This window comes from Chiloscyllium plagiosum, unplaced genomic scaffold (assembly GCF_037043375.1).
Source record: "Chiloscyllium plagiosum isolate Xiang-an unplaced genomic scaffold, Cpla_swu_hap1 HiC_scaffold_23, whole genome shotgun sequence".
Taxonomy (NCBI): domain Eukaryota; kingdom Metazoa; phylum Chordata; class Chondrichthyes; order Orectolobiformes; family Hemiscylliidae; genus Chiloscyllium; species Chiloscyllium plagiosum.
The window spans coordinates 14,123,019-14,145,971 of NW_028270161.1; the positions used below are offsets into that span (position 1 = coordinate 14,123,019).

General features: G+C 40.2%; 1 protein-coding gene across 1 annotated transcript in view; it reads left to right on the forward strand.

Moving 5' to 3' along the window:
• Positions 1-1,130: 1,130 nt before the first annotated feature.
• The window catches only part of mkln1 (muskelin 1, intracellular mediator containing kelch motifs), a 136,784-nt gene continuing 114,961 nt past the window's right edge, over positions 1,131-22,953 (forward strand). Inside the window, exon 1 of the mRNA XM_087999376.1 lies at positions 1,131-1,213. Within this exon, the coding sequence (XP_087855502.1) occupies positions 1,131-1,213 (83 nt within the window). The remainder of the gene's footprint in view (positions 1,214-22,953) is intronic.

The following is a 22,953-nucleotide window of genomic DNA, read 5'->3' on the forward strand; positions in this document are numbered from 1 at the left end:
TATATACAGTGAGGGTGTATACACAGTGAGGGTGTATCTGCAGTGAGAGTATATACAGTGAGGGTGAATCTGCAGTGAAGATGTATATACAGTGAGGGTGTATCTGCAGTTGTAGTATATACAGTGAGGGTGTATACATAGTGAGGGTGTATCTGCAGTGAGAGTGTATACACAGTGAGGGTGTACCTGCAGTGAGAGTATATACAGTGAGGGTGTATCTGCAGTGAGAGTATACACTGTGAGGGTGTATCTGCAGTGAGAGTATATACTTTGAGGGTATATCTGCAGTGAGGGTCTATACACAGTGAGGGTGTATCTGCAGTGAGAGTATATACAGTGAGGGTGAATCTGCAGTGAGGGTGCATACACAGTGATGGTGTATCTGCAGTGAGAGTGTATACACAGTGAGGATGTATCTGCAGTAGTAGTATATACAGTGTGGGTGTATCTGCAGTGAGGGTGTATACACAGTGAGGGTGTATCTGCAGTGGTAGTATATACAGTGAGGGTGTATCTGCAGTGAGGGGGTATACACAGTGAGGGTGTATCTGCATGGTAGTATATACAGTGAGGGTGTATCTGCAGTGAGAGTGAATACACAGGGAGGGTGTATCTGCAGTGGTAGTATGTACAGTGAGGGCATATCTGCAGTGAGAGTGTATACACAGTGAGGGTGTTTCTGTAGTGGGAGTATATACTATGAGGGTGTATCTGCAGTGAGGGTGTATACACAGTGAGGGTGTATCTGTAATGAGAGTATATACAGTGAGGGTATATCTGCAGTGAGGGTGTCTCTGCAGTGGTAGTATATACAGGGAGGGTGTATACACAGTGAGGGCATATCTGCAGTGAGAGTGTATACACAGTAAGGGTGTATTCACAGTGAGGGTATATCTGCAGTGAGAGTATATACAGTGAGGGTGTATCTGCAGTGAGAGTGTATACACAGTGAGGGCGTATCTGCAGTGAGGGTGTATCTGCATGGTGGTATGTACAGTGAGGGTGTATCTGCAGTGGTAGTCTCTACAGTGAGGGTGTATCTGCAGTGGGGCGGGGGTATATGAATGTGTGTGTTGGGTGGTCTCCTCCTCCCGGGTCACGTGGTGCCCAGCCCCAGCTGCTGCCCTAAGATGGCGGCGGTGTTGCCCGAGTGCCGGGCGCTGACTTACAGCGTTTATAAGTGGTCCAGCTATTCCTCCATCTACGTCCCCGAGTGAGTAATCGTTGCTGTGGTATTTCTATTCTTGCATGTCTCGGCTCTCCTTGTCCGCTTTGCCGAGCGATCTTTTGTTGTTCGGCCGTCGCTGCCGGCTGGGGCCTGGTCTGAGCCGGTGAAGCCTCGGCCTCGCGTAAACTGCAGGCGGCGCTAGGCTTCACCTGGCCCGCCCCCGGGCTCGGCTGGTCGTTTGTGTAGGCTTTTAAATTCTATAATTCTGGGCCGGAGCTAATTTACTTTGTTTCAAGGTGAAGTTTGATTTGCAGCTTGTGATTTTTTTTTTTGATGTGGTTTGCGGGCTGTATTTTGTTTTGGTGTTTTCTCTGCACCCTCGGATTTATGTACAGCTGCACTTGACCCGCAATAAATTCAGCAAACCTTAATTTTCCGATAATAGTGGAGTTTCTGCCCAGTTTTGCTTGTTCACCGCCCCTTTCCTTCCCCGCTTAATTTTTCTCAGATGCTTCTGTAACGGTCTCTGATGCAAAGCAACAGGCGTTTCTTTACAAATAACAAACCATACTCTCATTAGCAAGCTGTTTTTCATCTATTGTTTCAATGTGCTCAGCACAGGTGAGATGCGGTCTGATTTCTGTAGCGACAGTATTTGGAAACTTGTCACTTAAACAGCGAAGGGGATGTCACTGCGTAGGTAGTTATTATGAATTTGAGTCATTAGCCTTTTGATTTTGGGTTTGAAAGCTGCTATTTCCCAACGCCTGTCCGTGGTATTGGGCTTAAAAGAAAAACAATTTTCAGTCTTGGGAGTAATTGTAACTACTTCATTTTAATTAATTGTGTTCTTAATCCGTTCCTTTCAGTGGCTGTTGCAAAATTCTTCCCCCTCTCTCTTCCAAACCAATGTTGAAGTTGATATGATTGTTTACATATGATCTTTGCAATGTGTCAACTACCTGCAAATAGTACCAGCCACTTCAAATATTTGGGAATGCTGGGCATACAACTTTTTAAAACAAATAAATAAAACTAGCATTTCTGTCAAATGCAGATTTTAAACGTTTACAGGCATTGAGTAATTTCTGTTTTATTTATTTAGAAACCACTGTTCAACTTTTTAGGTTTACATCATAGTAAGTTTCATTGCTGTACATCTTTTGTGTTTTTGTTTCAAAGGCTTATTAGTTGAGTGGTAGTTCTGGAGTGCTCTCTAATAGCCAAATTGAGTACTAACTGTTAAGCAAGTTCGAATTGAAGCCATTGTCAGAGTTACAGCCTGCATTTCCAGCTTGGAATTTTTTTAAACATGGATCCACTCTTTTCTTGCAAGTCATCTTGCCCAGATCAAAGTGCTAACAACTTTAATCGCCCTATGCTAAATGGGATATGTCTTTGGTTTGCTTGATACCAAGAAGCAACTGCTATACTCTGAACAAAAGACTAAAGAATTGTGAATGCTCGAAATCCGAAACAAATTGCTGTCAAAACTCAGCAGCTTTGGTAACAATTTCTATTTTGCTCTACTCTGCTGCTTTAGCAGCAATACTTTTAAGCATTCTGTCAACATCCTTGAAGATATCGTACTTATCCACTGACTTGTCAGGAAATCCCAACTTGTGACTGACCAAAATGGAAAATGCTCAGTTGGAGCACACTGGACGCATCAAGAGACTTCTTCAAAATTGACAGTTGAAGTTTGGAGGAGAACGCACAACTTCAAACAACTCCATCCACTCAACCCTTGAAGCATCACTTGCCCTGTGTGTGGCAGAGATTTTAGATTATGCATTGAATTTAGCAGCCATGTCTGAAACCATCGAACCACCAGATATACTGCTTGAGAAGATAGCTGTGTTTTTGGCATTTGTTTTGATGAAATGGTGTTTATTTTGAGATTCCTCATTAAAGTGACATTGTAATTGCAAAACACTTGCAATTATGTTAGACAGAGTGCCATTTAGAATTAGGATATGTCAAAGTGCATTACAGCCACTGATGTACTTCTGAAGTGTTTTATTTGAAGGGAATTGATATTCAATTTGCAGTGAGTTCTCTCCAACATCCATATGATAAGGACCAAACAAACAGTTTTAGTGATGCTGATTCGAAGCACATCTATTAGCAAGAACAATGGAGGGAACTCCCCTATTCCTAAAAATCGGTGCCAAGTGATACTTTTATTTCCCAAGGCTACTCTGGGTTTAATATCTCTCCTGAACGATAGCATCTTCAACAATATAACACCCCCTCAGTTCTGCACAGCAGCATATAAACCTTAACTAATGCATTAACCTCCTGTAGATTCAAGTTCCCACTCCAATCCTCTAATTTGGGTAAGAATGCTACCATCTCACACATTATTGATATGGTAGTGTGATCTAACAGAGGTAATGTGGTTCTGAAAACTAGTTGATGCAAATGTTTATATTCTTGGTTATCAGATTTGCTGCAAGTGTTTGAAAGGGAAAGAAAGTATAATATTACGTTGGAGCCTTCCTCATAGCGCATAAATCTATCTACAATTCTCTGTAGAGATGATGTATATTTCCAACGATTTGTCCTGTCATTATCATTTCATGCTGGTATTGTAACTGGATTTGAAATCTGTACTGCTCTTATACAAAGCTTTGTTGGAAACCTTCCACATTGTAATCAAATAATTGTAAATAATAAAAGCTTGCATTTATGTCAGGACTTGTTCACATCAGAGATGCCCCAAAGAGCTTCATGCCCACTGAATTTGTGGAGTATTCACTTTAAAAGTCGTAGTCATTTTGCATTTGACAAAATCTGATCAGAACAATGACAATCTGAGAACCTTTGTGTAGGTTTAGAGAAATTGCTCTAGTGTTAAATTTGTACCATTAGGTTAGGTTGTAAGTTTGCTCGCTGAGCTGGTAGATTTGTTCTCAGACGTTTCATCACCATGCTAGGCAACATAATCAGTGAGCCTCCGATGAAGTGCCAGTGTTCTCTTCAACTTGCTATTTGTGTGTCTTGGTCTGTTGTAGTGGGTGATATAATTTCCGGTTCTTCTTTGCTGAGAGGTTGGTTAATGGGGTCCAAATCAATAGATTTGTTGATGGACTTCTGGTTTGAATGCCAAGCCTCTAGGAATTCCCGTGCATGTCCTTGTTTAGCCTGTCGCGGAACGGAGGCTATTGTCCTAGTCAAACTGTCCTCCTTCGTCTGTGTGTATGGATACTAGTGATAGGTGGTCATGTCTTTTGGTGGCTAGCTTTCTGCTGGTCTGTCCAATGTTATGTTTGTTGCAGTTCTTGCAGGGCATTTTGTATATGACATTCATTTTGCTGCCTCAGGACCCACTTCACTTTCAACGACAAGACCTACAAACAAATCAGTGGGACGTCTATGGAATCACCAATATCAGGACTCTTTAGCAGAAGCAGTTATGTAGAGGTTAGAACAAACAGCTCTTCCCAGGATCCAGCCATGACACACTGCAGTACCCAGGAAGGAAGAGGAGCTGAGGAAAAACACCTGTACAATGTATTCAGGAACAGCAGGAACCTGATTAAACGCAGTCTGCCGATTCCTGCACAACAGATCTAAACAAGAAGACAACATGCTCAGACACTTTACCCACTGTGCCATACATTAAGGACATATTGGTGTTGATGACCAGACTGCTCTGGCCCCTAGGCATCATGGTAGCCCACACACATACCACCCCACTCAAACAGCTCCTGATGAATTTAAAAGACCCCCTACCAACAAACAGCAGAATGAATGTCATTTACAAAATATTCTGCAAGGACTGCACTAAACAATACATTGGATAGACCAGCAGGAAACTTTCCACCAGGATACATGAGCACCAACTAGCCACCAAAAGACATGACCACCTATTACTAGTATCCATACACACAGATAAAGAGGGACACTTGTTCGAATGGGAGAATACATCCATCCTGGGACAGGCTAAACAAAGACACCCACGGGAAATCCTCGGCCTGGCATTCAAACTTGAGCCCCATCAACAAACCTATTGATTTGCACCCCATTTACCAACCTTTTCAGAAAAAAGAACTGAAAGTGATATCACCTGCCACAACCGACCAAGACATAGAAATAGCAAGTGGGACAGAACACCAGCGCTTCATTGGAGGCTCATTGATTATGTTACCTAGCATTGTGACAAAATGTCTGAGAACAAACCTGTCAGCTCAGTGAGCAAACTTACAACCTGATCCATAACCTGAGCTACAAATCTCCAAATCGCAAACTATCAGATTATTGTTAACATGCTATCCTTGAGGTAAGCATGTGGTGGTGGTGGTTGTTATACTGTGTTGGAAATACATATGACCGCACTGTCCAAACAAGTGGCACTGCTTGGAAAAAGCTAAATGCTGCTGAAGAATCTTCCCAATTGTCCCTGTTGCCAGGAGTGGTTTGGTATTTCATTTGTACCAGTAATTCTGTTGTGCTCATTAGCTCAACATCAAGAATAGCTCCAATCTATGTCCAAAATGCACACAAACTGTCATCAAGTAGGTGCAGAGTAGTATGTCCAATATTAATTCTTTTCTTTTAAAAAAAAGTAATTGAATTAGCTACCATACGGTTAGCTCAAAAAGAAATTTGAAATAAAATGTTATTCCATACCTGAAAACTTGCTCAAGTGCACTCAAATATTGTATTATTTGAGAATCAAAATATTATAAGATCCAGAGTACAGAATACCTACCACCAAGAATGTGGAGTACAAGATGTATCACTACATCAAAGTCCTATTTCGTGAGCACATCACATTGGCAAGATGAGATTTTTAAAACCTGATGTTTGTTGGATGAAAAAGTGACTTCAGGAGATGAAGGTTTGACAGTTGTAAAATTCTGATCAAGAATATGTTGAGAGGAAAGTGGAGTAGATGTTGCAATCAACCAAAAGACACTCTGACTCTAATTTGTGCATATTTATTTCTTAGCATTTGCTGTGAAGGACACATTATTTACTTGGGATACCTTGAAGCTCTTTGTCACCAAATAATATAGTTTGAAGAGGTAATTATATCAAGATCTTCTCAACGTGCAGAATAACCCCAGAGGGGCATGTGGAGAGATCATTGTTGCCCTCATCTGCAGTTTTGTTCTGAACTGAACAGGGTCCTCACTTTAAGTAGTGATCTTAAAGATAGCACCATTAGAAATATAGTTTGCCTTCACAGCTTAAAAAGTCATTCTAGCTGTTACACTTGGGTTTTGTGTGAGACTTGAAGCCTCAAACTTCTGATTCAGTTGGGAAACTTAGTTGTCTGTTAGAATGCATAAGAGAAACACCTGCAATCTATTAAATTCCTTTGTTTGCATTTGCTGCAATTGGACCTGATGTTAATGATGCATCTTTTGTCAGGGTGTGGAGACTTGGAAATCTGATTTTCTGATGTTCTTGTACATGAAATAGGAGTGAAAAGAATCTAGCCAACTGACAAGCTTGTCTGGAAGTGGAATATTTTGGTTAATTTGTAAGTGGGAGGTTGATGTGATAAATAACTCGAACCCTTTTTTTTGATATTCTAAAAGCAGCTTGAAATTATGTGCTAAGACTGGCAAATACTATGGATATCAGATATGGAATGCAAGCATTCAAGTCCAGATTACTAAGATGAAGCTGTATCCACAAAAAAGGAAACAGAGTTCATGTTATAGAGTGGTAATCTTTGATCAGACCTGGCAACTGTTACAGCTGTAACAGATTTTAAGGAATTATATAGACAAGGAACCTGTGGGAGGAGAGGAAAGAACACAAAAGACTATCTTTAATGTAGAAGGCAAGATTGATTACAAAACAAAGGGATGATGAAGTTTCTCATGTTTTCTCATGTTAAATACATTTTGACAGCACAGGAGCAGGATCAGCTGAACATTTTCCCACGTGCAGAGGAACCTCGCTTATCTGAATCCCAATTATCTGAAAATTGGATTATCCAAAGGAGACTTCCAGATCCCGATGGAAACATTACATCAAAGATGATGGGGGCGGTGTTGCACAGGGTTGGGGCGGTGCTGTGGGTGGATGGGGGGGGCTGCCGTCTCCTTCAGCAGGGTGTAGACTTTAACATTTCTGAGCCCCAGAGGAAAGGCATCTACTCGATTAACCGAATAATTGATTTTCTGAACGAAATAGTGCCCGCCTATCACATTCGGATAATCAAGGTTCCCCTATAGTTAGTAAATTTTCATTTGGAGCACATCTGTTGACCGAAGCAAACGGAATGCGAAGTTTGTTAATATGTATTTTCTGAGAAGTTATGGGTAACAGTGAACTCATCCAGTGCTGTACTACAAACTTACCATATTATGCAGAGAGTTTGACCTGAAGCAAGTCAATCAGGAGAGTGAATAAGTTGAAGCTGAATCACCCCTTCAAAATGAGAAAAATTTGTTTTAATATTTAGTTATAATAGTCTAATAGGAATAGTCTAGGTGCTGTACATGGTTCAAAATGTGCTATGTTTTTGTATTCACTTCAGGTAGTTCAATTGAATTATCTGTAGAATAGCCTTTTCTCTTTCCAGACTAAATAGCTTTTGTGTATCGAGTGCAGTTGCAGCAATATGAAACCAAGTGAACCCAGCTAATGACTTAAATGGGGCTCGAATTTTTTAAACCCATTTCTCTAGTTGAATCATTTGATAATGGCCCAGTAATTCATTTGAATTTGAAATATTTTGTCTAATTAGTATTTTGGATTGATTTGTACTGAGCTTCTGAGGTGAAAGGTTTCTAATCTGCCAGGTTACCAAGTTTTTAAGTCTTGCCGCAACAAGTTAATTTAATTCTATAACCTTTTTTAAATTACCAAAAGTTAGTTTGTAACCTCTTAATTTTGACTTTGAGTGTATATTCCTAATAGAAAAGTTATTGCTGTAGTCCATCCATCAGTGCATGCTGAGTTGTACTGTTGCACAATTAATTGACAAAATGTATTTGATTCATCCTTTCCTCCTCTGTTGACCTGTGTCATTACTTTGGTTAATTCACTCAAACACCTGGATTGTTCCAGCAAAATTTGAGGACAGGAATGTTTTTGTTATTACATTGGCTCATCACCTTTGAGCATAAATTCTATGTTTTACAGTGGTGACACAGTACTATCCTGTGCCTATTCCAAATTGCTCGCTTTTTAAAATCCTCAAATATAATTTTCAGCATTAATTTCAGAATTTGCCTTTAAAAACCTGACAATGGGAGATAGTACTGGATTAATTCACACCTTACTGGGAGCGATGCATGTTAATAGCGTTGCAGTTCACCGACTGTGACACTGCACCTAGTAGAGGCAGATTTCATAAATGCAGCCATTGTCTTTAACTGTTCAATTTGCATTGGCTTTTGAAGTTGGATTGATTGATTTCACCATTCTCCTTATTAATGTCATTTTGCATATCAACTTGGGGTTGCAGTTTATACATTATACGATTGCTCGCTAGTGTAGACTAGATTCCCTACAGTGTGGAAACAGGCCCTTCAGCACTAGAAATCCACACCAACCCTCTGTAGAGTAACCCACCCAGACCCATGCTCTGACTAATGCACTATCGGCAATTTAGCATGGCCAATTCACCTGACCCGCACATCTTTGGATGTGGGAGGTAACCCATGCAAACTCCACACAGACAGTCACCCGAGGCTGGAATCGAACCTGGGACCCTGGTGCTGTGAGGCAGCAGTGCTAACCACTGAGTCACCGTGTAGCTTCACCTACAGTGCTGTTAGATAGGGAGTTGCAGGATTTTGAACTTGTGACTGAAGGAACAGCAATTTAGTTACAAACCAAGATAGTATATGATTTTTGAGGGGATTTTGCAGTTAATAGTGACTTGTACATCTACCCTCTTTGGAAAGTATAAGAGGCTGTAGATTTGCAAATGTTTAAGGAGCCAGGGTGAGTGTTGTATTGCATCCTGTGGTGTGTATCAGTGGTGAAAGTAGTGAATTTTTGAAGGTGGTGGACAGGATGCCAATCAAATGGACTTTTTTCTGGATGGCATTGAGCTGCTTGAGTGTTGTTGGAACAAGACCCATTTCGGCAAGTGGAGAGTATTCCATCGTGGTCCTGACTTGAGCCTTACCAATGCTGGACAGACACTGGAGAGGCATAAGGTGAGATACTGGCCACAAAACATCTAGCTTTTTGTCTGAATTCGATGCTTTGGAACTGCTTTATGATTTTTGTTTCAAAAACTAAGTACTTAATACTAAGTTAGACCACTTTGCATTGAGTATCTGAATTTAATTTCCAAATTTGAAATGATTTTAAATGAAACTTACTTTTTCAGACCACACTGGTAGTTGAAAATGTGGGATGAATTCAAAATAAGAATGTTGGAACAAATAAACAATTCTTTGCAGTGTAATTATAGTAAAAAAAACTTGTATTAAGTGCAGTTATAATTATAGCTCAATATGACTGAAGTACTTTTGAAGTGCTTGGTTACTGCTTGTTTCTAATGATTATACAATGCTACTGGGAGTTTGAAAAAGCTAAAGAACATCATGACATTTGATGGGCACCAGTCATGGAAATATTTCTTAAACAATTAAATCCTAAGCATTTATCATAGTGTTGAGAAACTATAGTGTGTACATATGCTCATGATAGATGGCATTTGCCTGTCTCAAGAGTTGCATCCAACACAGTCCCCTGTGTCATTTTTGGATTGACCATTTGTTGTAGTTTTAGAGATCACTTTGTGAGTGGCAGTTGTTCTTGTGTTTTTTTGTAGCAGATTGAGTAGTATGATTCTTGCAATCCTGAATGCTAGAGCAAATGTTTCATGCTCTGTTGAACAATTACTTTGCATTTTCAATAGACTTTTGAATACAAGTGCAACTGGCTTTCCGTCTCCTGTGATGCACGCTCCGAGCTCTTCCTGAGGTGTACCCTGTATTTACTTTCTTGATTTGTCTGGACTGTTAAGATATGTTTTTCTCCTGGCAGTGATTGTTAGTGATTTGATCCTATACTACTGGTCCTCCTGTCAAATAAGCTGAATGGTTGGTTTGTGGTGCAGTGTGATACCAACAGCACATGTTAAATTCCAGCATTGGCTGAAGTCACTGTGAAGGTCGAACCTTCTCAACTTCACCTCTTGCCTGAGGCATGGTGATCCTTGGATTAAACTCAACACCGGTTGTTGCTCTCCCTCTCTCTTCCCCCCCCTTCTCCAAATTCATGTAATAAGGCTGTTGAGAGTGTGGTGCTAGAAAAACACAGCAGGTCAAGCAGTATCCGAGGAGCAGGACAATCGATGTTTTGGGCATAAGCCCTTCATCAGGAAGGGTCACGCTCTTGACTTTAATCTTCAGCATCTGCAGTCCTCACCTTTTTCCTATAACAATCAATTTCCTGAATTGCTGTGCTCTTCCAGCACCACTGATCCAGATGTCTCTTATCCTCAGTTCAGTATAACTCTGTTCAGGCTCTTGTTTCTAATCATTTTTACCATTTTTATTGCTGGCTTGTCCAGCAACAGGTAAATCTAAAAAGCAAAGCTAGATTTATAGGTTAAAAAGCGTACATTGGGATAAGATGTCTGTGGCCTTCCAATTTATGCTTGGGAATTTGGTTGTCACCGTTCTCATAACATCTGCACAAGGCAGAGAGCATCAATGTAAGGGAGCTGTTTCAATTTTTTAAACTCATCGCTGAGTTGTTTTTGACTGTAGCTGGCACATTTTGTCTTTGTAGAAATTCAGTAGTATTGCTGGTGCAGCAATTTTTTTTGTGTGGTTCTGGTGTAGATGTAATCTCCACACTTCTGTTTTTTTGTAAGTAACACAGTACTTGGAATCAGTTTTCTTGAAAATCTCAAATAAGTTTATTCCCAGGTTTGAACACAGTTTTTAGTCACGGAGCAATGTATGCAGTCTGGGTTGTTTCTGCTGTATCGCGTGTGGTAGTTAGTCATGTAGTTTACATTTTGGTCCTAGGGCTTATTGGCATGTCATAATTTTTATGCTTTAAGACTAAGAATAGCATCTGCAAAAGTTTATGACCGAGAGGTGAACCCTCTGTTAAATCAAAGAGCCAGAAAAGCTCATCTCGCCTCATAATCTGTTAAAATAAGTGTCAGAGAACTCCCAAATCCCACTACTGAAAGAAAATTACATAAATTTATTTTTAACTCTAAAAGTGAGCATTAAACTACAAGTATGCACAATTCCAAGTCCCCTTTCTCATAACTGCTTATTATCTGCCTCCAATTCCATACGAGTTGGAGGCAGTTACCTCTACAAACAGGATGGTCTTCACCTGAACCAGAAGGGTACCAATATCCTGAGGGGAAATTTGCTAATGCTCTCTGGGTGGATTTAAACTGATTCAGCAGGGGATGGGAACCCAAATTGTAGTTCGAGTATGCAGGAGGTTGAGAATAGCGAGGTCCGAAGTAGTAGGGTATTCAAGGTCTCATTAGAGCACCAACAAGCAACAAGTTGATTTGAAGCGTTTCTACTTCAATGCCAGGAGCATCCAGAATAAGGTGGGTGAACTTGCAGCATGGGTTGGTACCTGAGATTTGAATGTTGTGGCCATTTCAGAGACATGGGTAGAGCAGGGAAAGGAATGGTTGTTGCAGGTTCTGGGATTTAGATGTTTCAGTGAGATCAGAGAAGATGGTAAAGGGTGGAGGGGAAAGCATTGTTAGTCAAGGACTGTATCACCGTGGCAGAAAGGACCTTTTGAAGACTGGTCTACTGAGGTAGTATGGGCTGAGGTTAGAAACAGGAAAGGAGCTGTCAGTCTGGGAGTTTTCTATCGGCCTCGGAATAGTTCCGGAGATGTAGAGGAAAGGATAGCAAAGATGATATTAGATAGGAGCAACAGCAACAGGGTAGTTGTTATGGGGGACTTCAATTTTGCAAATATTGACTGGAAATACTATATTTCAAGTAGTTGAGATGTGTAATTTTTATTTTTGTCCAGTGTGTATAGAAGGGTTTCCTGATGCATGTGTAAACAGGCCAACAAGGGGCAAGGCCTCATTAGATTTGGTACTGGGTCATGAACCCATGTGTTAGATTTGGAGGGAGATGAGCATTTTGGTGATAGTGACCACAATTTGCTTATGCGTACTTTAGCAATGGGAAGGGATATGTATATACCGCAGGGAAAAAGTTATAGCTGGGGGAAAGGCAATTATGATGCGTTAGGCAAGATGTGGGATGGGGAAGGAGATTGCAGGGTTTGGGAACAATTGAAATGTGAAGCTTATTCGACGAACAGCTACTGCAGGTCCTTGATATGTGTGTACCTGCCAGACAGAGAGGATGTTGTTGAGTGCAGAAGTCATGGTTTACTAAGGAAGTTGAATCTCTTGTCAAGACGAAGAAGGCGGCTTATGTTAGGATGAGATGTGAAGGCTCAGGGCGCTTAAGAGGTATAGGTTAGCCAGGAAAGAGCTAAAGAAAGACTTCAGAAGAGCCAGGAGGGAACATGAGAAGTCGTTGGCGGATAGGATCAAGAAAAACCCTAAAGCTTTCTATTGGTATATCAGGAATAAAAGAAGGACTTTAGTAAGATTAAGACCAATCAAGGATAGTAGTGGGAAGTTGTGCATTGAGTCGGAGGAGAGAAGGGAAGCGCTAAATAATTTTTGTCCGTATTCACCCTGGAAAAACACAATGGTGATGAGAATGCTGAGATACAGGCTGCTCGACTAGATGGGATTGAGGTTCACAAGGAGGAGGTGTCAGCAATTCTGGAAAGTGTAAAAATAGGTAAGTCTCCTGGGTGGGATGGAAATTATCCTAGGATTCTCTGGGAAGCCAGGGAGGAGATTGCAGAGCTTTTTTCTTTTGATCTTTGTCGTCAATGTCTACAGGAATAGTGCCAGAAGACTGGAGGATAGCAAATGTGTTCCCTTGTTCAAGAAGGGGGAGTAGAGACAATGCTGGTAATTATAGACCAGTGAGCCTTACTTTGGTTGTGGTTAGAATGTTGGAAAAAGTTTTTTTTAGACAGGATTTATAATCATTTGGAGGAATAATTTGATTGGGGTTGTGAACACGGTTTTGTGAAGGGTAGGTTGTGCCTCACAAACCTTATTGACTTCTTTGAGAAGGTGACCAAACAAGTGGATGAAGGTAAAGCGGTTGATGTTGTATATATGGATTTCAGTAAGGTGTTTGATAAGGTTCCCCATGGTAGGCTATTGCTGAAAATATGGAGGCATGGGATTGTGGGTGATTTAGCAATTTGGATCAGAAATTGGCGAGCTGTCAGCAGACAGGAGGTGGTGGGTGATGGGAAATGATCATCCTGGAGTTCAGTTACTAGTGGTATACTGCAAGGATGTGATTTGGGGTAACTGGTGGTCACTTTTTTAAAATGACCTGAATAAGGGCATAGAAGGATGGGTTACTAAATTTGTGGATGACACTAAAGTCTGTAGAGTTGTGGATAGTGTAGAAGGATGCCACAGGTTACCGAAGGACAGATGAGCTGCAGAGCTGGGCTGAGAGATAGCAAATGGGAGTTTAATCTGGAAAAGTATGAGGTGATTCACTTTGGAAGGAGCAATAGGAATAAACAGTACTCTGCTAATGGTAAGATTCTTGGTAGTGTGGATGAGCAGGGAGATTGCTATGCCTTACTGTACAAGTCTGTGTCATTTCAAGTTTGGGTGAGGCAATGGAGACAACCCATTTTTATGTGTGTCCTAAATTATTGCTAGTTGTTTGGAGGATTTACCAAATGTTTGCTTCAGTGGATCATTTCATTGCACTGTATCCATGCACATAGATCCCTGAAAATTGCCACCCAGGTTGCTTAGGGTTGAGAAGAAGGTACAAGGTGTGTTAGCTTTTATTAGTAGAAGGTTTGAGTTTCGGAGACATGAGGTCATGCTACAGCTGTACAAAACTCTGGTGTGGCTGGACTTGCAGTATTGTATACAGTTTTGGTCACCACATTACAGGAAGGATGTGGAAGCTCTGGAGAGGGTTCTGAGGATTTAGTCTGGTATGGCGGGAAGGTCTTATGAGGAAAGGCTGAGGGACTTTGGAGAGAAGAATGTTGAGAGGTGACTTAATTGAGACATATAAGATGATCAGAAGGTTAGGTTGGGTGGACCGTGAGAGCCTTTCACCTGTATGGTGATGGCTAACACTCGGGGACATAGCTTTAAGTTGAGGGGTGATAGATATAGGTTCTTTACTCAGTGTAGCAGGGGCATGGAACGCACTGTCTGCAACAGTAATAGACTCGCCAACTTCATGGGCATTTAAGTGGTTGTTGGATAGACATGGACAAAGATGGAATAGTGTAGATTAGATGGGCTTCAGATTGATTTCACAGGAAGGGCTTGTACTGCGCTGTACTGTTCTATGTTCTAAGTTATAATGTTCTAATACTTTATTAAAATTACATCAACTTAATTTCCAAACCACATAACCGCTGTCGTCTTCTGTGACTTTCTTCTTCTGGCTGAGGATCTCCCTGGGTTGTCATCTGTCTGTTTTTCGTGCCGGTATGTTTCATATGAAAAAGGTACCTTTTGATATAGACTGTTTCCTAAGCTTTAGATTGCTGCTAATTGTAGATTCAGTTTATGTGAAACTGTCAATAATTTCCAGAATGAGATTGTCGATGGAAGTCACAATGTGAATGAACATTTTTATTGTGGATATGGATTGTTGAAAATGAAGGAACTCCAGGATTATTCAGGGTAGGTGAGAATGTGACTTTGAGGAGAGAATTTATATAGGGTATAAGCAGGGAAGGGAAAGAGTTAAGTTTAGAGTTTTGTGAAACAAGAGGATCAGTTGAGCATGACTCGGATCAGCTAAGAACTTGCAGTTTACAAGGCACAGATAATGGGTTAACAAGGTGGAAATGCAGTCATTATGTAAAGCCGTTTAACAATATTGGAAGCATTCAGTATGCAAGGTCAGCTAACAAGGGGAAAAATATCCATTGTATGAATCTAGTAAACAAGGTTCAGAACATCCCTTGTATAACAGGTCTCTGCTATTGATCCCTGTAAAATGACTATGTAATTCAGTGAGAAACTGCTGTTCCAGAGAAGACAGTCTCTGCACGTGGGCGATCGTTATCTCTCCCTCCACCGTCCAGAATAAAGATGAAGCATGTAAAACTATACTGTATCTCTGAATGTTTTGCTTCAACTGAGGGAGGAAATTGGACGTCTGAGAGACACTTGGATCAGCCTTGATCTTATCAAGTGGTGGAGTAGGCCTGAGGGGCCAAATACCATCCACTCTTTATTTTCACATGGGGAGCTTTGGTGGAGTCACAAGCCCCCTGACTAATTCAGAAAATAATTACGCTTCGAGTTGTTAATGGTAAATAAACAGAACAATCCACCTAGTTAGTGTAATTTTACGGATTGTATTTTTGCATAGAACTAAAGCAAATGGTAATGTGGGTAAAATAATATTGACTTTACGGTGGTCACTATCAACTTGAGCATGTGAGGAGGGAATCATGTGGATCAGGTCAAGCTGACCAGAACAGAATGTGATTGAGTGATTTTATAAATAAAAACACTGATTTTATGAAGTCGTTTAAACTTTAATATTATTGTTACAACATCACTGAAACAGTAAGACCGTGTCTGTGTCCAGCGTGCATGTGAGGACTCAAGTTTGGCTATAATAGCCGGTTCAGCTGAGTATTAAATGTAAAGGAATTATCCCCAGCTTGTTTGTGAAATAAATAGGAAAACTCTGGTGGTCAGGTATTGCAAATGAAAAGTATCTGTAAAGGGAAGAATATCTGGAAAGGTGAGGTTGTGGAAGACTTGAGGCAAATACTGAGTAAATCATGAGGAATGTGATGGTTGAATAGTCAGGTTTATTCTTTGAAATCCCATTTTCTGAAACTTCTGTAATGGCAATTTATTTTTACATTTCTTGCTTCATTCATCCATTACGAGCCAAAAGTGAAAATCAACGCTGGACTTTAACCAGAATTTTCTCATCAAGATTGCGGCAATGAAACTTTCATAAGGAGTGTTTTCTCAATATTTCTATTTAAGAGTCGCATTTAACTTCTGTTGACCCAATTCATAAAACAGTTGAATATCAATTGGGAGTTTGCATTCAAATCATCTCCTTAAATTGTTTAATTGCTTAATGAGAAATTTTAGTCAAACTGTTTTACCTTCCGAAGTTCTTATTTGAATTTCAAACTTGAAAGATGCTTTGGTTCAGTTGGCTTGTAAGGGTAGTTTGTTCAATGGAGTGGGATGGGGCATTTCCGCTATGAAAGTTGAGGGGGTACCTGATGGTGATGTATAAGGAGCATGGGCAGGGTGAATGGAAAGCAGCTGTTACCTTATACGAAGGGGACAAAATTGAAAATTTCAAGGGCAGGAGGTTTCGAGGTATTTAAGGAAAAACGTTCTTAACCAGAAGAGCCAGTGGAGGCCTGGAATGCCCTCCTTGGAGGGTAGTTGAGGTGGGAAATCTCACAAGCTTTAAAATGTACTCGGATTGATACTTGAAGTGTCATAATGTTCAAGGTTCTGGGCCGAGTGCGGGCAAGTGGGACTGATGTAGATAGTAGTGTATTTTTAGTGATACAGCCTCGATGGGCTGAAGGGCACCTCTACTCTCTCTGATTCTATGGTTTTGACCTTTTTCCTCGTGATCTAATCCTGATTACAATTCTTCGGTCAGCCAGTGTGGCCTTCAGATACTGCAGTATATAGTTATGCTTATACTGAAGATAGGTTCTAACCATTACCTGGATAGGCACCCGAGTGTATTTTTGAGCAGTTAGCAAATTTGCAAAGGCAAGTGGAGCTTGAGTTTTGTGTTAGTTAAGTATATGGTTGCTATTGTGAACTTGTATTAAAATGCTACTGAACTACCAGCAGAGATCCCACGATACTTCATTGTGATAGAAAGGTATTAATGATGCATTTTATTTGGGTGCTCAGAGGTACCTGCCTGCTTGGTTTGAGTTGTAAAGTCAGAAGTTGCAACACAGGAAATTTAGGGAGGAATGGGGTTACAGCCAAGTGGACTAAAATGTCTGATTACTTTGACGTTAAAGGTGAAATGATCAATTTTATTTTGATCAAATGTGGCTTGCTGGGTCAGCACTTTTTGCCCTTGAACTGAGTGATTTGCTTTGCTAGGCCATTTCAGATGTCAGTTAAGTGTCAATCAACCACCTCGCTGTGTATCTGGAGTCACATACAGGCCAGACCACCTAAGGATGACCAATTTCTTTCCTGAAAGGATAAGGACATAAGTAAGCTAAATTCTAATTCCCTTTTTTTTAAATTCAGATTTCCCATCTGCTGTTGGGATTGCAACATGGGTGTCTGAACTACTAGCCTATCAATAAGGCTGCTACGTTACAGCTTCCCCTTGTCTAGAAGGCCTGAATCAAATGCTGATATGGCATGAAGGGGTCGATGGTAACAGGAGGTTGGTGAGGTCGTGGGGAGGTTTGTTGATAAGAATGGGGTTTTGCGGAGGGAGTTTGTATTGGCCAGCCTGGTTAGATGATAAACAAGCAGAACTTTGGACAGTTGAGTTGAGGTTATAAAAATTTTTAAAAAATTTGAAGAGGAGGCTGTCTGTTTGATAGTATTGGAAGGAAGATGGGTTTCAAATTTTAACAGCCTATTCGCTACAATGCAAAGGATTGTTATAATGACATGTAGGAATATTGTGCAAGGGCTTTTAACTTGGTATAATAGGTAAGAAACCACTTTTGAAGATAAAAAAATTATTTATTATTTTGGTAGCAACTTTTTTCTCAAAGCAAAATGATAGTAATTTGCAAAGTTGCTGATTGTTGATTTATAATATAAATAGTATTCTCTTGTTCCGAAAAGGAGGTTTTTAAAAAATGTATGGTATGCATGTTTTCACATTCACCACATTTTCTATTTGTTTAAAAACTTTTATATTATGTGGTGAGTAATGATAGGGCTATACGTAAATGTAAGAAATATCTGAAGCAAAAAGAAAAGGTTCAACTCTTCCATTTAAAACACAAAATTAGCAAAGAAGATCCATTGTGTCCTGCTAAGAGAGTAATACCTTAAAAAACAGAAAGCTTATGTTATTAAAGAATAATATTAAGCCTGAGGGTTAGGAGTCAGAGGTAAGAGATGTCATGATTTGGAAGTAAAGAAATGGGAGAAATATTTTTAACAGGTTTATTTGGAAGAACTATGTTTCGGAGCGCTGCTGATGAAGGAACAACACTCCGAAAGCTAGTGCTTCCAGATAAACCTGTTGGACTATAACCTGGTGTTGCGTGATTTTTAACTTTGTACACCCCAGTCCAACACCAATGCATTAGACATCAGGAGAAGATGTATTCTGAGATAGCAGTAAACTCTCTGGATCACCTGTGAACTGAGAGATTTGAGTGGGAATAGGTTATTGGTAAAGGTAATTTAATAAGATTGAGGAAATCCAGTTTGGGGTGAGGTTGAAATTGAAGATGTTTTATAACAGCATATGGGTCTGAAAGAATTAGAGTCAAAATCATACAGACACAGACCCTTCGGTCCAACATGTCCCTGCTGACCAAACATCCAAGATTCTCGATTAGAGTCGTGCTGGAAAAGCACAGCAGTTCAGGCAGCATGCGAGGATCAGGAAAATCGACGTTTCGGGCAAAAGCCCTTCATCAGGAATAGCGGCAGAGTGCCTGCAGGATGGAGTGATAAATGACATCTGCAGTCATTGTTTTTACCTACCTGACCAAACATCCAAATTTGACCTCGTCCCATTTGCCAGCCTTTGGCTTATATATCCCTCTGAACCCTTCCTAGTTAATATTGATGAATGTCTTTAGCACCATCCGCTGCAATGTTAGATGTTCTTGGTGTTGGAGTCAGCTAAGGATTTGAAAGTAGTGAGACTGACTATCTAGGTCCTCCTCTTTGTCTCTCTCATTTTCCATCATAACCATGTAACTTGCATGAGGTTTCTAACATGCAATAAGCTACATCTTGTTTAAGATGAGTTTCTTGTTAGACTAACAAGTTGTTTTCTCTCTACAACACCTGAGTAGGTCCAGTAGATTCTGAACTTGGGAGAGGGTGGTGGTGGCAACAGAACTATCGTGTAGTGAGCAATAGTGCAGATCACATTCTACAACGATGTTGTCTGTATTGTGGATTGCTTGAATAAGAGTCTTTTCCGTGGGGATGTATGTCATTGATTTTGAATTTGCATCAGACTGCTGACCCTCCCAGTGGTCCATGGACTCCACGTTGGGATCAATCTGAATAAGGGGTACGCTCACTCTGTCTCATGACTATATTCCTTATTTATTTGTGATGTAAGGAAAATGTAAGTTTGCTTTGTTCCACGAGGGCCATTAATTTCCTGACCTCATTACATCCTTAGTTCAAAAGAATTGATTTCCAGAGGTGAGGTCAGAGTGCCAGCCTTGACATCAAGGAGCCCTACCAAAACTGGAATCAATGCATATCAGGGGACAAACTCTCTGCTAGGTGGAGTCATACCTATCGTGTAGGAAGATGGTTGTGGTTGTTGGAGGTCAGTCACCTCCGCTCCAGGTCAATTTTGCAGGCATTCCTTAGGGTAGTGCCCTTGGCCCAACAAAGTTCAGCTGCTTCAAAGACTTCATCTCCTTCATAATATCTGACTTACAAAAAACTTAGTTTTTCCCTTACATCACAAATAAGGAATAAAGCCATGAGACAGAGCAAGCACACCCCTTATTCAGACAGATCCCAAAGTGAGATCTGTGGATCACTGGCAATTCGGAGGTTCCACTGGGTTGTCAGCAGTCTGACTCAAACTGTAATTCCCCATGGAAAGGCAATCCATGCTACAGACCATACTCTTCTAGAATGTGGTCTGCACTATTGCTCACTATGGGATAGTTTTGCTGCCACCACCCCCTCTCGGTGTAAAAATCTACTGGGGCTACTCCATGAGTAATAGAGACAAAGCCACTTGTTCGTCCAACAAGAAGCTCTTGTCTTAAATAAGATGTAGCATATTGCATGTTAGAAACTATATACAAGCTACATGGATATAGTAAAAATGTTTGTGCAATATTCATAACATCTCAGATATTAAGCAGTCCATGTTCTAATGCAACAAGCTCTGTACAGTATTCAGGCTTGGGCTGATAAGTGGCAAGTAGCTTTCATGCCACACAAATGCCAGGCAATGACTATTTCCAATAAGAGAAATCTGAACACTGTCCTTTGCCAGTCAGTGCTGCTACCTACACTGAATCCCCCACTTTCAACATCCTTGAGGTTGCCATTGACCAGAAACTCAACTGGACTCACGAGATATGCTTCATTTCGCTCTGTAGATCACAGAAAAATTAGTGATTGAGGGTTAATCAATATTTTCAAATACGCTTAGGGGCTAATGTCATGGTTAGTGCTTACCAGTAGTGCTTATAATTTTAAAGAAAATTAGCTGGAAATATGATTTACACAGCCCCGTACAAAATTTACTGTGCTCATATTTATTAGATTTGAGTATTTAGTTGCTTATGCAATAACAATAAAGTCCGTTTGTAAATAAGCACTTGTACATTTGTATTGTCAGACGTGATATTGTAAGATCATTCTGTGGAGATTGCACTGCACTGAATATAATCCTATAATTTGTGATCTTGCAGTCAGGCTCCTGTAGCACATGCAAGAAGTGTAAATTGAGTTATAAAGTCAGAAATTGCTAGAAAAACCAATAGATCTGGCAGCATCTGTGGAGAGGAAGCAGAGTTCTGAAAAAGGGTCACAGGATATGAAACATTAACTCTGCGTTCACTCCACAGATGCTGCCAGACCTGCTGAGGTTACCAGTGGTTTCTTATTTCCCATAATCCACAGTTACTTGTTTTTCTTTTTTGTAAATTGAATTATTCCTGCCGTTATGGTTTGAAACTTTTATGCAGTGGCCCTGTCTTACACATGAGTAATATACAGTGATGTTTTGTCTCTGGACAACTTGAATGGCAGAATAATTTAAACCTGTTCATGACTTGAAATCTGCAATCAACAAAATGTTACCTCACTCAGCTTAGAGAATTTTATGGCAGTGATGATGCTGGCAGATTTAGCTGCAAGATGAGCTCTTTCAATATCAGCTGATCCTGTCAGGAGCATCTTGTCCCGCTGTCAATTCAGATTAGTACTGTTTGGTTAAATAAACTCTTGCAAAGGTTTTCGGGGTCATGCTGTTGTGAATGTTTTGGCTGACCTGTTGGATTCCATTCTGATTACTGCTTTTTGATTTTAATTAATTTTCCCAGCTTTTCATTTTATCAGTGATGAAATAAGCTGTGAAGCAAGTATGATGATGGCAAATGGAAATAATGGTTAGTGTATGGCAAGGAGTTTGAAAGCCACATTTTCATGCCATGCGAACTATGAAAGACGTAGAAAAAGCTGGTCATTATTGACTTGAATCTAATGATGAATTGAGCCGAGAAAATGGGATAAATACCACTGAAGCGTCTTGAAGTCTGGAGCACCGAAAAGATCGGTGTAATTGGAACAGGCTAAGTCCTTGGGACTGATGGCTCTTTGCTGTGTTAAGATTAGAGTTAAAAAGATGGGTGACTCGAACAACATGCAAGAATCATGACTGTGTGTAGGATGGGAACAACATTCGTATCACAATAAACCTTACCCCTTTCCACCAGCAATTCAGCACCATCTTCTCGTGGGCAGTTAGGATAGGCAACAAATGCCAGCCGGCTCAAATCTTGCTAATACATGAAAAGAAGTTAAATTACTTTAAAATTACTCACCTCCTGTCTAGACCATATGTCTAGAGACCTGTGTGTAAACATCTTAATGGGGGATCATAAATAGTGCAGTTGACATCTCCAAGTTCCTGTTATGTTTTGCATCATCCTGTATGCTTGTCAGTGAAATTTTGTTTTAAATATTTCCTGGTGGGCTTAACTTTGTCTTGTGAGCCTTGAGTCATTGAATAGATTAATGAGCGTACACATAGATAGAGCCCTTGTGTCCTGGTTCGTGTCCTGTTTTAATATCCTGTTGCATTTGCTTCGTAACAAACTTTCTGTCCTATCTTTTCTTTTGTCATGCTAAAGCTTTGTTCCTGTGGTGGTGTCATGATAAAAGGTTAAGATTTACCAGCTTAATTTATTTGCAGTTTAATAGTTGTTCTGTCTCCTTTGTCAAAATAATGTTAAAACATGTCTGTTATTGTATGTCTGCTGAAAAGAAAATGAATTGCTTAACTGGCTAACCAGATTGGTTGGTTGAACAGTTGGCCAACTTTGGAATACCGTCATTGTTAAAGCCATGATACATGCAGATCCTGTTTGGAAGATGTGTTACTTTTATATGTTGCTGTGAAGTCATGAGTGACTTTGAGTCTTAACATAACCACAGAAAGGTATATAATTTACATGTAGAATTACCTTGAGACTGACCGTTGAGTATTGAAAAACTGAACACCTATACCTACATCTGAAATTAAGATCTTGTCTGGGGATTAATACGCTGTGATTTTTTTGAAGTGGAAATATTTGATGAAGAAAATTCCACACAGTGAAGTATATATGTATTGTGCAATGGTTGCTGATTTGTGGGATATTTAGTGCATGTAGGACTATTTCTCTGGATAAAAAAATACAGTGAAGTCTAAGTTTATCTTTTAGTTCTATGAGCTGACGATCTTCAAAGGACTCTAGAACTATTGGGGAAGGCAGACAGGATTTGGAAAAAATGGCAAAGCAGATTTGGAAGGGCACAATGATCAGCATCTCTTGGGTCCCATATTCCTATG